Here is a 12653-nt window from a genome sequence, read left to right as displayed (position 1 = left end):
GAATCCGTAGGAGAGACGTGGGATAGAAGGCTATCTCCCAGGAGCCGCAAGGCCTTGGCCAAGGGCTGTGCAAGCACAGAGGGTGACTGGGATGGGGACTTACGGGGCTGCAAGGAGAATAGCATTGGCAGCTCAGCTCCCCAGCTCATCAGGGTGTAGTGACCTGTCAGTCATCTTGGAGTCAGTGCTCCCCTACCCAAAGCCAGTGCTCACCTAGATCCACCCTGAGCAGATGGCCCAGGGTGGCCCCCGGGCATTGAGAAACAACAGAGGCTTCCCACAGATGATGCCCCCTAACCAGGCAGCTATGCGATCGCGACATGTGCTCAGCCAGTACTTGGGCCGACCACCTTAGAGGAAAAATCCCAGAGTGTGCCAGTCTACATGTCAGCACCATGTCAGAGCAGTAACAATACAAGATATAAAAAAATAGAGAGGTGAGGTCAGGGGCTGGGGATAGAAAGAAACTGAGGGCTGCCAGGTCAGAGCACAGGCTGTGCAGGGACTTTTCTTTCCTTTTTTTTTTTTCCTTTCTTTTGGCACATAATATATTAATTGTACAGAACAATGGCTTCATTATGGCTTTGTCATGCCTGTGTATCAAGTGCTTTGATCACATTTAGGAGTCCTAAACTAGGGAAACACACCCATTGAACTTGAGGAGAATTATCGTGTTTGGGGGTTCTGTTCATCTGGTCTCTACTCCTGTTTTATACTTTCTAAGGAAGCGTCTTTTTTGTCTGGTTTTTGTTGTTGTTGTTGTTGTTGTTGTTATTGTTGTTTGAATACAGGGTAGTCTTGGCTGGCCTGGAACCTGCCTCTGCCTCCTGAACCACCAAGCCTGGCAAAAATCTGCATTTTTAAGAATCTCTGCCCCCAAGGGTGCTTATGAACGCCACGCCCAGGTTACAATAACTTAAATGTACAGAAGATTCTGGCTAATTGAACTGTGTGGGTTCGCCAGCCAGAACCTAGACAACTGTGGTACTTCTGTATTAACCAGATTATATAATTTGAAGGATGTTTCAATTCAACTATTTTGGAGGGGAGAAAAAGCACACTTCTGTCCTTGAACAAATCCCTGGTTTACCTCCGAGACACAGCCACAAAGGATGTCGATCAGGAAAGAGCAAGCAGAAACGCTCACAGTTCTAACAGCTCTGCGGAGTCCTAGCAATCTCCCCATCATAAAGGAAAGGAAGGACCACCTTCCACATGACGCCATGTCCCCTCAGCCCGCTCTGGAGACGTCCACCAGACTGCAGTTCTCCACTCACAACATCTCAGGTTTCTCTCCTTCCAAGGAGGAAGGAGATGAAGGCAAAACGAATCTCCTAGTGACAAGCGTAGGGCACAGAAATAAGAGAATCTGGGTCCATACCTGCACCACAGGGTGGCCTCCTGTGGGGGCTTTGACTGCACCACGGCTGCCCTCCGTCTCATAGTGGGCCCGGTGATGGGGTTTGGGCTGGACCTCGATCCGCAGCTCATAGGAGCCTGACTGATTGGAGAGTGGCCACTCCAGGGGAGGGAGGGATGCAGTCACCGGGAGGCTGTGGGGAGAAAAGACTGGGTGGTCATGAGGATGTAAAACCAAATCAGTCCATCTGTACACTAAACGTAAATGGCCCCTTTTCTGGAAACTGTGCCCAGGGGTGGAGAAATAAAATGCTGAGTGCTGAGGGCTACAAATTGCTCAGACACGAAGGGAGAGTTCTTCACAAGGCAGAGGGCCTTCCCTTGCTTTCATTTGCATCCTGATTGGACAGTGTGGCTGGCTTCATGGGCAATGAAGCTAATTTCATTATGTGTTGGTTCCTGCATGTTTCCAACGGCTGTTATGGCTTCTCCTCTAGAGATTGTGAAGAACACAGCATCAGCCTGTCAAAACATCCCTCTGCCAGAATACTTAACACTTCCTTTTCCAGAGGGCAAGTGTGAGTGCAGGGATGCTTCAGTGGCAACCCGGAGCATGTCATTACTTCACTATAAACTTAAGTACTTCACCTCTCTTAGGCACAGTCTGCTACAGTCATATAGCAAAGAGACCAGGTGATAACTGAGAGAGTTTCTATATGTGATTCTCTTGATTAGCAGTGCATTTGGGAGTGAGTTCAGGTCCACTCACAATTCCTAATTGATGGGCCACTGGGTGATGGGTCCTAGAAGCACAGGGAGGAATCTAGCTTGAGTATGAGTGAACCAAGCCACACGACCCCAATGTAAAGTGCAAAGGGACAATCAATATCATGACTAGGGCTCCACACCAAAGTTCAAGTCCCAGCCCTAACGCCTACACCCCTGTGACTTTGAGCAGATACCTGTAACTCCCTAGGCCTCAGTTTCCTCGATTGTGAAGTGGGCATACTGAAGTCCTGTAAGGATCTTAGCATCAGAGTAGTCAATGATCATTAGCATTAATGGTTTTCCTTGGAAAATGCATAGACTTGTATAGGCACGCACACATATACACACCATACACATACATATACATGCATGTACACACATATGTACATGCACATACACACATGAATATACACATGTGCACATGCACACAAACCACACACATTTACAGGACATACATATACACATCCCACACACATTCTTATATACACAGGTACATACTCACATACACACATTCCACACACATGTAAATGGACATGCATATAACACACACGCACATGGACACCCACACCACACACATGCACGGACACATACCACACATATACATATATGCATATGTACATACACATATACCACCACACATGTATGTAAATGGACATGCATACATACCACATGGACATGGGCACGCTATACACACCACATACATAGATACACAACACATGTACATGTGCACACACACATATATGCACACATACCACACCACACACACATGTTCATGCACACACACTAATACACATACACACACATGTGTGTCATACATACACCCAACACATATATGCACATACACACACACACACATACACACACACATACACACACACACACATCATTTTCTATGGATTCTCTGATTTGGCTGTGGTATCGGGTACAGAAATCACATTTTGAGGGCATGTTTTAAGTTCCATTTTCCTGGAGTCTCAACACTACCCACTACATACAACAGCTACTCGACTTGGCTTAGAATTATGTCATTAAAGACTCAACCGAGGTCTTGAAAATTTGCCTTCTGTTCCTCAGAAAACATAAAATGTTGCCTAAGATCACAGGGTGAGACAGAGGCTGGGCTCCAACTCTCGTCTCTTGACTCCAAGTCGAGGACATACTCTCATCTCCATACTGCTCTTGTCTTACCAACTTATTTTTAAATGGGCCTGAGAAAAGTATCACCATGGAGTGACTTAGAGCAGCTCTAACATTGGGGAGGATCTCAGAAGATATTTAGTGTGTAGATGGGATAGAAGATGGGTAAGTAATGAGATAGATGTATGGGTGGCTAGATGGGTAGATGGGTAAATTGGTGGATGGATGGGTGGAGAGGTGGGTGGTAGATAGATAAATGGATAGAGAGATAGGTAAGATGGATGGGTGGGTGGATGGATGGATGGAAAGATGGATGGATGGGTGGGTGGATGGATGGATGGAAAGATGGATGGATGGGTGGGTGGAGGGATGGATGGGTGGATGGATGGATGGGTAGATGGATGGATGGATGGATAAGATGGATGGGTGGGTGGGTGGATGGATGGATGAGTGGATGGAAAGATGGATGGATGGGTGGGTGGATGGATGGATGGGTGGATGGATGGATGGGTAGATGGATGGATGGAAAGATGGATGGATGGGTGGGTGGATGGATGGATGGGTGGATGGATGGATGGAAAGATGGATGGATGGATGGATAAGATGGATGGATGGGTGGGTGGATGGATGGATGGATGGATGGGTAGATGGATGGATGGATGGATGGAAAGATGGATGGATGGGTGGGTGGATGGATGGATGGATGGGTGGATGGAAGGATGGAAAGATGGATGGATGGGTGGGTGGATGGATGGATGGGTGGATGGATGGGTGGGTAGATGGATGGATGGATGGATAAGATGGATGGATGGGTGGGTGGATGGATGGATGGATGGATGAATAGGTGGATGGATGGGCAGACAAGAAGTTTCATTTAAAGACTGACACATTCAAAGGTTCTCTCAAGCACACACTCATGGTTCCCTATGACACAGCCTGATTTGCACTTACAGCAGAGACCATCTATGCATCGAGTGTCTTCTTTCCCACTCAGCGAAGCCTGTGAGGTGCTGCCAAGCTCAGCCAGGCTTCACCTGCCCCGTCCAACCCAAAGCTTTCCCAGGCAAGAGAGTTTCCATTTGTGAAAGCAAGCACTGTGTGGGCAGCACAGGGGTGACAGTGACATCCCAGGCCAACTGTGCTAAGCTGGCAGACAGGGCAGAGAGGAAACGGCAGCACATGTCCCCCTCTGTCACCTCCTTCTCCTCAGCATCCAAAAGAAGATTTTTTTAATGCCAAATTAACACCAACTCAGGTTCCCATGAGAAAGAACATCAGTGGTTCCTGGTGTCCCCATTGTCACTCTATCGTGAGACTACTCTCCTGGCACAGGTCTGTCAGCAAAGAATCCTTCCTAAAGGTCTCCTGTGAAAACTCCAGAGTCATGGTTCACCTCAACTGTCAACTTGAGTCTGGAATCACCTGGGAGACAGGCCAGTAGGTGTGCCCAGATCTTGATGAGATTAAAGTGGGAAGAGTCGCCCACTGTGAGAAGCACCATTCCCTAGGCTGGGACCCTGGACTGTATAAAAAGGAAAAATCAGGTGGAACACAAGTGTGCATTTCTCTCTGCTCCCTGGCTGTAGATGTGACATGGCCAGCCACTTCAAGCTCCTGACACTCTTGCTTTCCCACCATTGTAATTTTTAAAAAGCAGCATGAGAGAGATGCCATGAGACAGAGTTCAAGTGGAGGGTTTGTTTGTTTGTTTGTTTGTTTGTTTAAGGGAAAAGGATCATAAAAGGGGAGGGGGAGGGGAGACACTGGCCTGGGGGGGACAGGAGCAGTGGGAGAGAAGACATAGAGGGAGAGAGAGAGAGAGAGAGAGAGAGAGAGAGAGAGAGAGAGAGAGGAAAGAGAGGGATGGGAGGTGGCCCTTTTAAAAGGGAACACAGTGAATGTGCACAGGTGGTGCTCTTAGTGGCTGCAGCTGAGGGTGTGTCCTGTCAGAACTCCAGTGACACATAAAAAGGGAAGAATGGAAGTATTTGGGCATTTGTACCGCCTGCCTGTGGAGTTGTGTGCTCAATGAGAGAATCATAATTGCTTATCAATGTCTGTCACCGGCACAGCAACAGGAGGTCAGCACAACGCCCACATTCACACAGGCAATGAAGAGCAGAGCCACGACACACATTCAGTCCGCACACACCTCAAAGCCTCTGCCCTGCGAGCCACTCTGCTTCCGCTGCCAGCCTTTTTCGCTATTTGAGGACTGAACCCTATGCAATGTATTATTCTTTGGGGCTTCTCACCACCGAGCACAGCCCACAGGCAGCGAGAGATGCCCCACACACAGCTCCTCTTGGAATGAGGGCGCAGGTGTTCCATACTGGGGGTCAACTCAGTAGAGGCGGCATGCTGCCCTGTTTAGCCGGCTCATAGCTATCTGCTCCTGTAAAGGAATTCAGCGCATAGTAGGGACTTTATAAGTACTTGCTGAGTAAAGGAGCATGATGATGTGCCCTCGGGGACAGTCACCATGCCTATTGTACAATAACTCCCACAACACCTGCTGTGTCAGAGACGCCCATGTTACCCATTTTACAGACGGGCAAACTAAAGCTTGGGGGAAGCTAACATCCTTCTCAGGGACTCTTAGCCAGCAAGCGTCTAAGCCGGGATTTAAATGACATCTGCGTGACTAAATTCCATGTGAATTTAGGGCACGCTTGGGCCCACACTGCTCTCACAGCCCCACTCACCTGCAGATGGGGATGGCGGGCACCAGCTGCTTGGGCCAGGTGGGTGGTACCAGCAGGATGGACTCGGGGGCCGAGTTCCTCCTCTCCTCCTGCTCGCACGGCCCCAGGAACTCCACGGCAGGGTAGAGGTGGCGGGCCAGGCCGGCCTTGGACGGGGCGGTGGACACGGGAGTCGGGTCGGGACTGGTCTTCCATATCTTGGAGGGGATGCCGCAGGGCGAGTCGGTGGCCAGGCTGTTGAGGGCATCCATGAGAACGGCAGAGCCGGCCGTGGGGGGGTACCCAGCGGGGATGCCGTCGTCCTGGGGAGCCACGCGAGGCGAGGGCTGCGGCGAGGGGCTCCGGGAGCGCTGGGGTGAGGCTGCGGGCAGAGGGGCAACCAAGGCCTCTGCGCACGAATGCCTCCGCTTGGCACCGGGCGAGGAGGAGCGGGACGCAGGACGGGGCACGGGCGAGTGTCGGCCCAGGCAGCTGTCCTCGGCGAGGCTGGTTCGAGGTGACATTATTGGAGAGGTTCTGGGGGAATAATGAGCAGGGATGTTTTGAAACTGGGGACACAGGTCGTCGGGCCCGGCGTTATTGGGCGAGACGCAGGGCGAGGTGTAGGGGGAGAAGGTGTCGGAAATGAAGCTGGCAGAGGAGCCGCTGCTAGCGGGGCTCAAGCAAAGCGGCTCGCGGTAGCCCTCGAAGCCGGGCACGGGCAGGGTGAACCTCGGGCTGGCGGCCACGCCGGCCAGGGCCAGGGCCGGCTGCTCCGGGGGCAGGCCGGTGTCTCTCCCACGGAGGGCGCCCCCTGCCTGCATCAGTTCGTGGGATGGAGTGATCTCGATCCGAGGGCTCGGGCCCGAAGCCCCTGCTGGCTTGGCCGGGCTCAGAAAGTTCTGGAACCCTATCCTATCCGGCTCTGCGAACCGGCCTGGGGGCTCGCCAGAGAGACTGGCGAGGGGGTTGACTGGCTTGAGGCCATAGTCCGGGACATCATCCGGGTATGCGAGTCCGGAGGGTGAGCTGATGGCCTTGGGTTCTTCTGGAAAGAGAAGGGGGAGGGGGGGTCTTTAAGCCTCTAAAGCAGAACTGGAGGGCAGAGTCACAGTCATGGGTGGGCGTGGTCTCCTGTCACTGGTTGGTCTTAATACCCCACCGTGCCAAACCCTGAGCTTGCCACAAGTAAAGTGAAGCTACTTTGTCCCAGATTCCCTCAAGAGAGTCCAGAACGACAAGCGCTGGCTACATGAGTAGTGTAGCCGGGTGGAGTATGGAAGACAGACTGGTCTAGTAGCCTCCAAGCTGAGACCTCAAACCACCCCTCAGAAGTGCATTTTGGGGGCTGGAGAGACAGTTCCTCTGTAAACTGCCTGCCATGTGAGTATGAGTAGCCAAGTTTGATCCCCAGAGCCTACATAAGAGTCAGGTATGACAGCATACTCCTGTAAGCCCAGCACAGCACTGGGGAGGTAGAGACTGGGATCCCCGGAGCTCACTGGTCTGGTAGTGCAGCCAAATCAACTAATTACAGGTTCGGGGGAGACCCTGTCATAATAAATAAGGTGAGAGCATTTTGGGGAGACATTGGTATCTGACCTCCATATGTCTGTATACATTTGTACGGGCATACACGAGCATCTGCATGAACGTGTATGGCTACGCACACAGATACAGTGAAAGCTGTTAAAGTGAATTTGATATCTGCCATAGCTCACGGCACCACAAACCCACAGCTGAACTGTGAGCACCCCAGCTCTATCTCACGCTCTGAGCCTCCTGACTGACTGAGGTTATTTCATGTCAGTGTGGATCACAGCTCCATTACACGATTTGCTCTCTTCAGGGCTACAGTTGGCCTCGTCACTTCACATGGATGGACATGCAGGTTGGGGCCACAGGACGCAGAGGGGCAACATGGACTCTAGGATCCATGGAGTCTGGGTTTGCCTGAGATGTCCACACCCAAGTGTGAGAGGCTTTCTAGGACCAGGATTGCCTGCTCCTTCATGTCCCTTTATAGATGTGGACTGCGAGGGGACAAAAATCCCCAGAGACATGAAATTAGCAGACTCAGAACCCCTTCAGAGGAGCCCCTTGATCCCCAAAAGTCAAGATCATGGTTACAGGGCCCCCAAACTGTTAATAGGAGGGGGTACAGGTGACCTAAACACCTCTTTAATGGCAACAGACATCTTGGGTTTTTGCTGTCCCATCTCAAGGGCCTGCCACTGATGACATTGTCACTCCAACAGATCATGTCACCTCACTCTGTCCCTTGATCTCCAAGTCTGATCTCTTATTGCTCCCTGGGGAATCTCTGCACAGTCACCTTGGTATGCTAGACCCCACCACCCCACACCAACTCTTCCTCCAAGCCTCCCCCTTCTCCATCAGTAATGAGGTAGTCTTGGCTCCTCAATTCACACACCTCCTACCCCCGCCACCAGAAAATCCTGACCTCTGACCTATCATCACACAGACCAGCCTCAGTATTCCCTGTGCATGTCATCTTTAGCCAAGCCCGCCTTCTACCACAGTCTCCCCAAGACCCCTCTGTCTAATGTCCACTCTAGAAACTGTCCGTCAACGCTTCCTCTGGCCCTTTATTTTGGTCCTGAGGTCATCATGGGCCCAGTCTGTCCCTGTCACCAGCCTGTCTCACCACTCCGCCTGTGCCCGATGCCCCCAGACAGCTCAGAGACAGCCCCCATGGAGATGCCCCCAGACAGCTCAGAGACAGCCCCCACGGAGATGCCCCCAGACAGCTCAGAGACAGCTCCCACGGAGATGCCCCCAGACAGCTCAGAGACAGCCCCCACGGAGATGCCCCCAGACAGCTCAGAGACAGGCCCCACGGAGATGCCCCCAGACAGCTCAGAGACAGCTCCCATGGAGATACCCCCAGACAGCTCAGAGACAGCCCCCATGGAGATGCCCCCAGACAACTCAGAGACAGCCCCCACGGAGATGCCCCCACACAGCTCAGAGACAGCCCCCACAGAGATGCCCCCAGACAGCTCAGAGACAGCCCCCACGGAGATGCCCCCAGACAGCTCAGAGACAGCCCCCACGGAGATGCCCCCAGACAGCTCAGAGACAGGCCCCACGGAGATGCCCCCAGACAGCTCAGAGACAGCTCCCATGGAGATACCCCCAGACAGCTCAGAGACAGCCCCCATGGAGATGCCCCCAGACAACTCAGAGACAGCCCCCACGGAGATGCCCCCACACAGCTCAGAGACAGCCCCCACAGAGATGCCCCCAGACAGCTCAGAGACAGCCCCCACGGAGATGCCCCCAGACAGCTCAGAGACAGCCCCCACGGAGATGCCCCCAGACAGCTCAGAGACAGCCCCCACGGAGATGCCCCCAGACAGCTCAGAGACAGCTCCCACGGAGATGCCCCCAGATAGCTCAGAGACAGCCCCCATGGAGATGCCCCCAGACAGCTCAGAGACAGTCCCCACAGAGATGCCCCCACACAGCTCAGAGACAGTCCCCACAGAGATGCCCCCACACAGCTCAGAGACAGCTCCCACGGAGATGCCCCCAGACAGCTCAGAGACAGCCCCCACGGAGATGCCCCCAGACAGCTCAGAGACAGCCCCCACAGAGATGCCCACACACAGCTCAGAGACAGCCCCCACGGAGATGCCCCCAGACAGCTCAGAGACAGCCCCCTCGGAGCTCTTCTTAAGCACTTGCTGCTCAGAGTCCTTGAGCGCTGCTGCTTCTCCCTTAGTCCGTGTACCTGCTCTACCAGCACATCATAGATTGCCCCCCAAAATACCACCTCCAACCCCCTCTCCTGCCACTTCTCCTTTGCGCCCACTACCAGCTCCCACCACCTCTGATCCATATGTGTTTAGTGAACTTGTCCTGAAAACCAAGGCCAAGCAAAATACACCCCAGGACCAACATTCTGTCTGCTGATAAAGCAGCCATGTCTGTTCACACAGGGCCTAGGGCTGGCTTCTTCACTGGAACAGGAGAGCTGAGAGTTTTGGCAGGGTCTATATGAACCACAAATCTTAAAATATTTACTCTCTGGCCCTTTATGAAAGTTGGTAGTTCTACTCTTCACTCTAAGCTCTGCTGAGGTCGGGTCCACATCCTCTGTGGGTTAGTATTGTTTGTCTGGCACCTGTCACCGCGCCTGGCACTTACAGGCCTCTACAACATTTGTCAAGTGACTGAAAGAATTAATAAAAGAATTATTCCCAGGGTCCTGCAAGCCAGGTACGGGGTCTCCTGCTTTGGGGAGCCAGGTAGACCATGGTTATCCTGGGCCTTTCTGTCCCTTTTCTGGACCATGATAAAGAAAGTGTACTCCAGCTTGGCTGAACCGAACTCGGAATGGCCAGGTGCTGCTCCCATTCCAGATGAGCGAGTGCTCCCAAAGGGCTGCCCACTGCTCTTAACATGAAGGCTTAGGCCAGCAAGGCCAGGGTCTGTCTGCCCACCCTTGGCAGCTCCTCTCTTGGGGCTCCAGGTAAAGTGGGGTTTGGGGGAAAGCACTCACTTCCTTCTGGCCTCAGGACTTTGCGGTCGCTGCTCCCTCTGCCTCACAGCTTCATTCACTCATCTCTGTGGGACTAAAGCTCATCCATGCTGCTGTCCTTGTACCCCACAGCTTATCTTCCCAGGGCTGTCCCCTCTAAGCCCAGAGGTCTCCCATGAAGTGATTGTGGCATCAGGTACTGACTAGCAGTCTGCCTCTCTCCTAACCAGAGATGCCATGAGGACTCTCCTGAGGCACACAGAGCCTCTGCCACCTGGATGGGAGCTGTACAAGGTGGGCTCTCAGCAGAAGGAATGCCAGCATTCCTTAGTAAAGGAGTACACCCCTGTAAAAGCCACCTGGGACCTGGCCACACTCCTCTAATTGTCTCTATAGAGGGGTGACTGGGTAGGTAACACCCATAAAAATCCCAAATGTGTCCCAGAGCCCCTAACAGAATTCTCAGAATCTCATCCTATGTGGACTGTCACATCTGGGGGGAGGGGAATAAGCGGTAGGTTAGTGTCTGCAGGTCTGGGGCTGGAGGAGGCTCTGGTTCATTCCAACAATGACCAGAAAAGGCCCTTCTGCACCAAGCAAGAGTGACCACTGAGATGCAGTACTGACGAAAGGGCAAGATGAACACAGGGTGGGTTGTCCAAAAGGGGAGGGCACATCTGGGGGAGAGGTGCACACGTGTGTGTATGTTTGCACACCTGCACACATGCAGAGGCCAGAAGAAGACATCAGATGTCCTTCTCTGTCACTCTCCACCCTATTCCCTTTGAGGCAGGGTAGATCACTAAACTTGACTCAGCTGGTGGCCACCAAGACCCAGTGATACTCCTATCTTTACCAAGCAACATGGGGGTTGCAGGAGTGTGCAGCGTGCCCAAGTCTTTTATGTGGGTGCTGGGCTCCAAACTTGGGTCCTCACGCTTACCTACTGAGACATCTCCCCAGCCCTGCAAAAAGGAAACTTTTTGATTTCTGTATTATTCAGAGAAAACAAACTTAAATTTCCCAAACATAATTAGCTTCTGTGGAGCAGGTGGCAGGAGGTGGGGGTGACACGGAACATAACACATGACGATGAAACTCTGCTGACAGGGAGGGAAACAGAACCTAGCCCTGCTCTGCCACTAACTGGCTAGTGGCAGAAGAAAAGTCCCCACCCACTCCAGGCCCCAGCCTCACTTAGAACCTCGGGAAAGCACGTCATCTCCTTCGAGGCTTTGATTTTTCTAGCTTGGGTCTGCAGGGCTGGAGTTCATGTGATACACAGCCAGGGTGGTGCCTCTGAACTTGAGAGTGCTCAAGTGGTGGTATTCATGGCGCACACACACACACACACACACACACACACACACACACACACACACACACCTTCCTGGCACATAGTACACAGCACAGATGTATAATCTATGGGCCAATCAGCATCAAATCCATTCCCTACAAACCAACCAAACCAGGAATCCAGTCCTGCACAGAAATTCCAGTCATATTAGAACTCTCTGCCTCAAAAACATGGTTCAGGATGCTGTGAATAATTCAGAACTATAGCCAGTGTGAACACACATCATGGGGTGTGGTATTGCCCACAATCCTAGCGCTCGGGAGGCTGAGGCAGGAGAAATGCTGTGAGTTCAGAGACAGCCTTGTCTACAGAGTAGGACCTTGTCTCAAGAAACCAACTCAAACACACACACACACACACACACACACACACACACTGTCCTGGAGCTCCGAGGAACACCAGCCCCACTGAGCCTAGTATTGCAGTGTTTACACTGGTTTAATCCATCTTGGTGGCAGTTACCTCCCCCCCACACCCTTTTCTCCCCAAGTCTATAAATGTTTAACAGCAAACACGGGTGTGAAGGTAATGAATAGCCTTTGCCTTCTGTGGGATTTGACAGCAAATCTCACAAAAGGCAAGTCATTAAAGTCTTTCTGTGAGTGGCTGGGATCCCCACTCTTGGGCTCTTTGGAAACAGCCCAGGTGCTTGCTGGGTCTCACTGCTCTCACCCGCCCATAGCCCAGATGGGAAGCCAGCATCCCTTGATGCCAATTTTATAGAGGGTTTCCATAAAACTAACTTCTTCTCATGATCTTGTCTGTACTTACTATGCCTGTTCAACTCCACTCTCTTCTTTTTAACATGGTGTGTGTGTGTGTATGTGTGTGTGTGTGTGTG

At 52.2% G+C, this 12653-nt stretch overlaps 1 protein-coding gene across 1 annotated transcript in view; it reads right to left on the bottom strand.

Annotated features, from left to right (window-relative positions):
• The window catches only part of Nfatc2 (nuclear factor of activated T cells 2), a 113902-nt gene that overhangs the window by 86522 nt on the left and 14727 nt on the right, over positions 1-12653 (bottom strand). Inside the window, exons 2-3 of the mRNA XM_027423325.2 lie at positions 5970-6996; positions 1382-1553 (exon numbers count right to left, since the gene is read on the bottom strand). Of these exons, the coding sequence (XP_027279126.1) occupies positions 1382-1553; positions 5970-6996 (1199 nt within the window). The remainder of the gene's footprint in view (positions 1-1381; positions 1554-5969; positions 6997-12653) is intronic.

This window comes from Cricetulus griseus, chromosome 6 (assembly GCF_003668045.3).
Source record: "Cricetulus griseus strain 17A/GY chromosome 6, alternate assembly CriGri-PICRH-1.0, whole genome shotgun sequence".
Lineage (NCBI taxonomy): Eukaryota > Metazoa > Chordata > Mammalia > Rodentia > Cricetidae > Cricetulus > Cricetulus griseus.
This window is presented reverse-complemented; position numbering and strand designations above follow the sequence as displayed.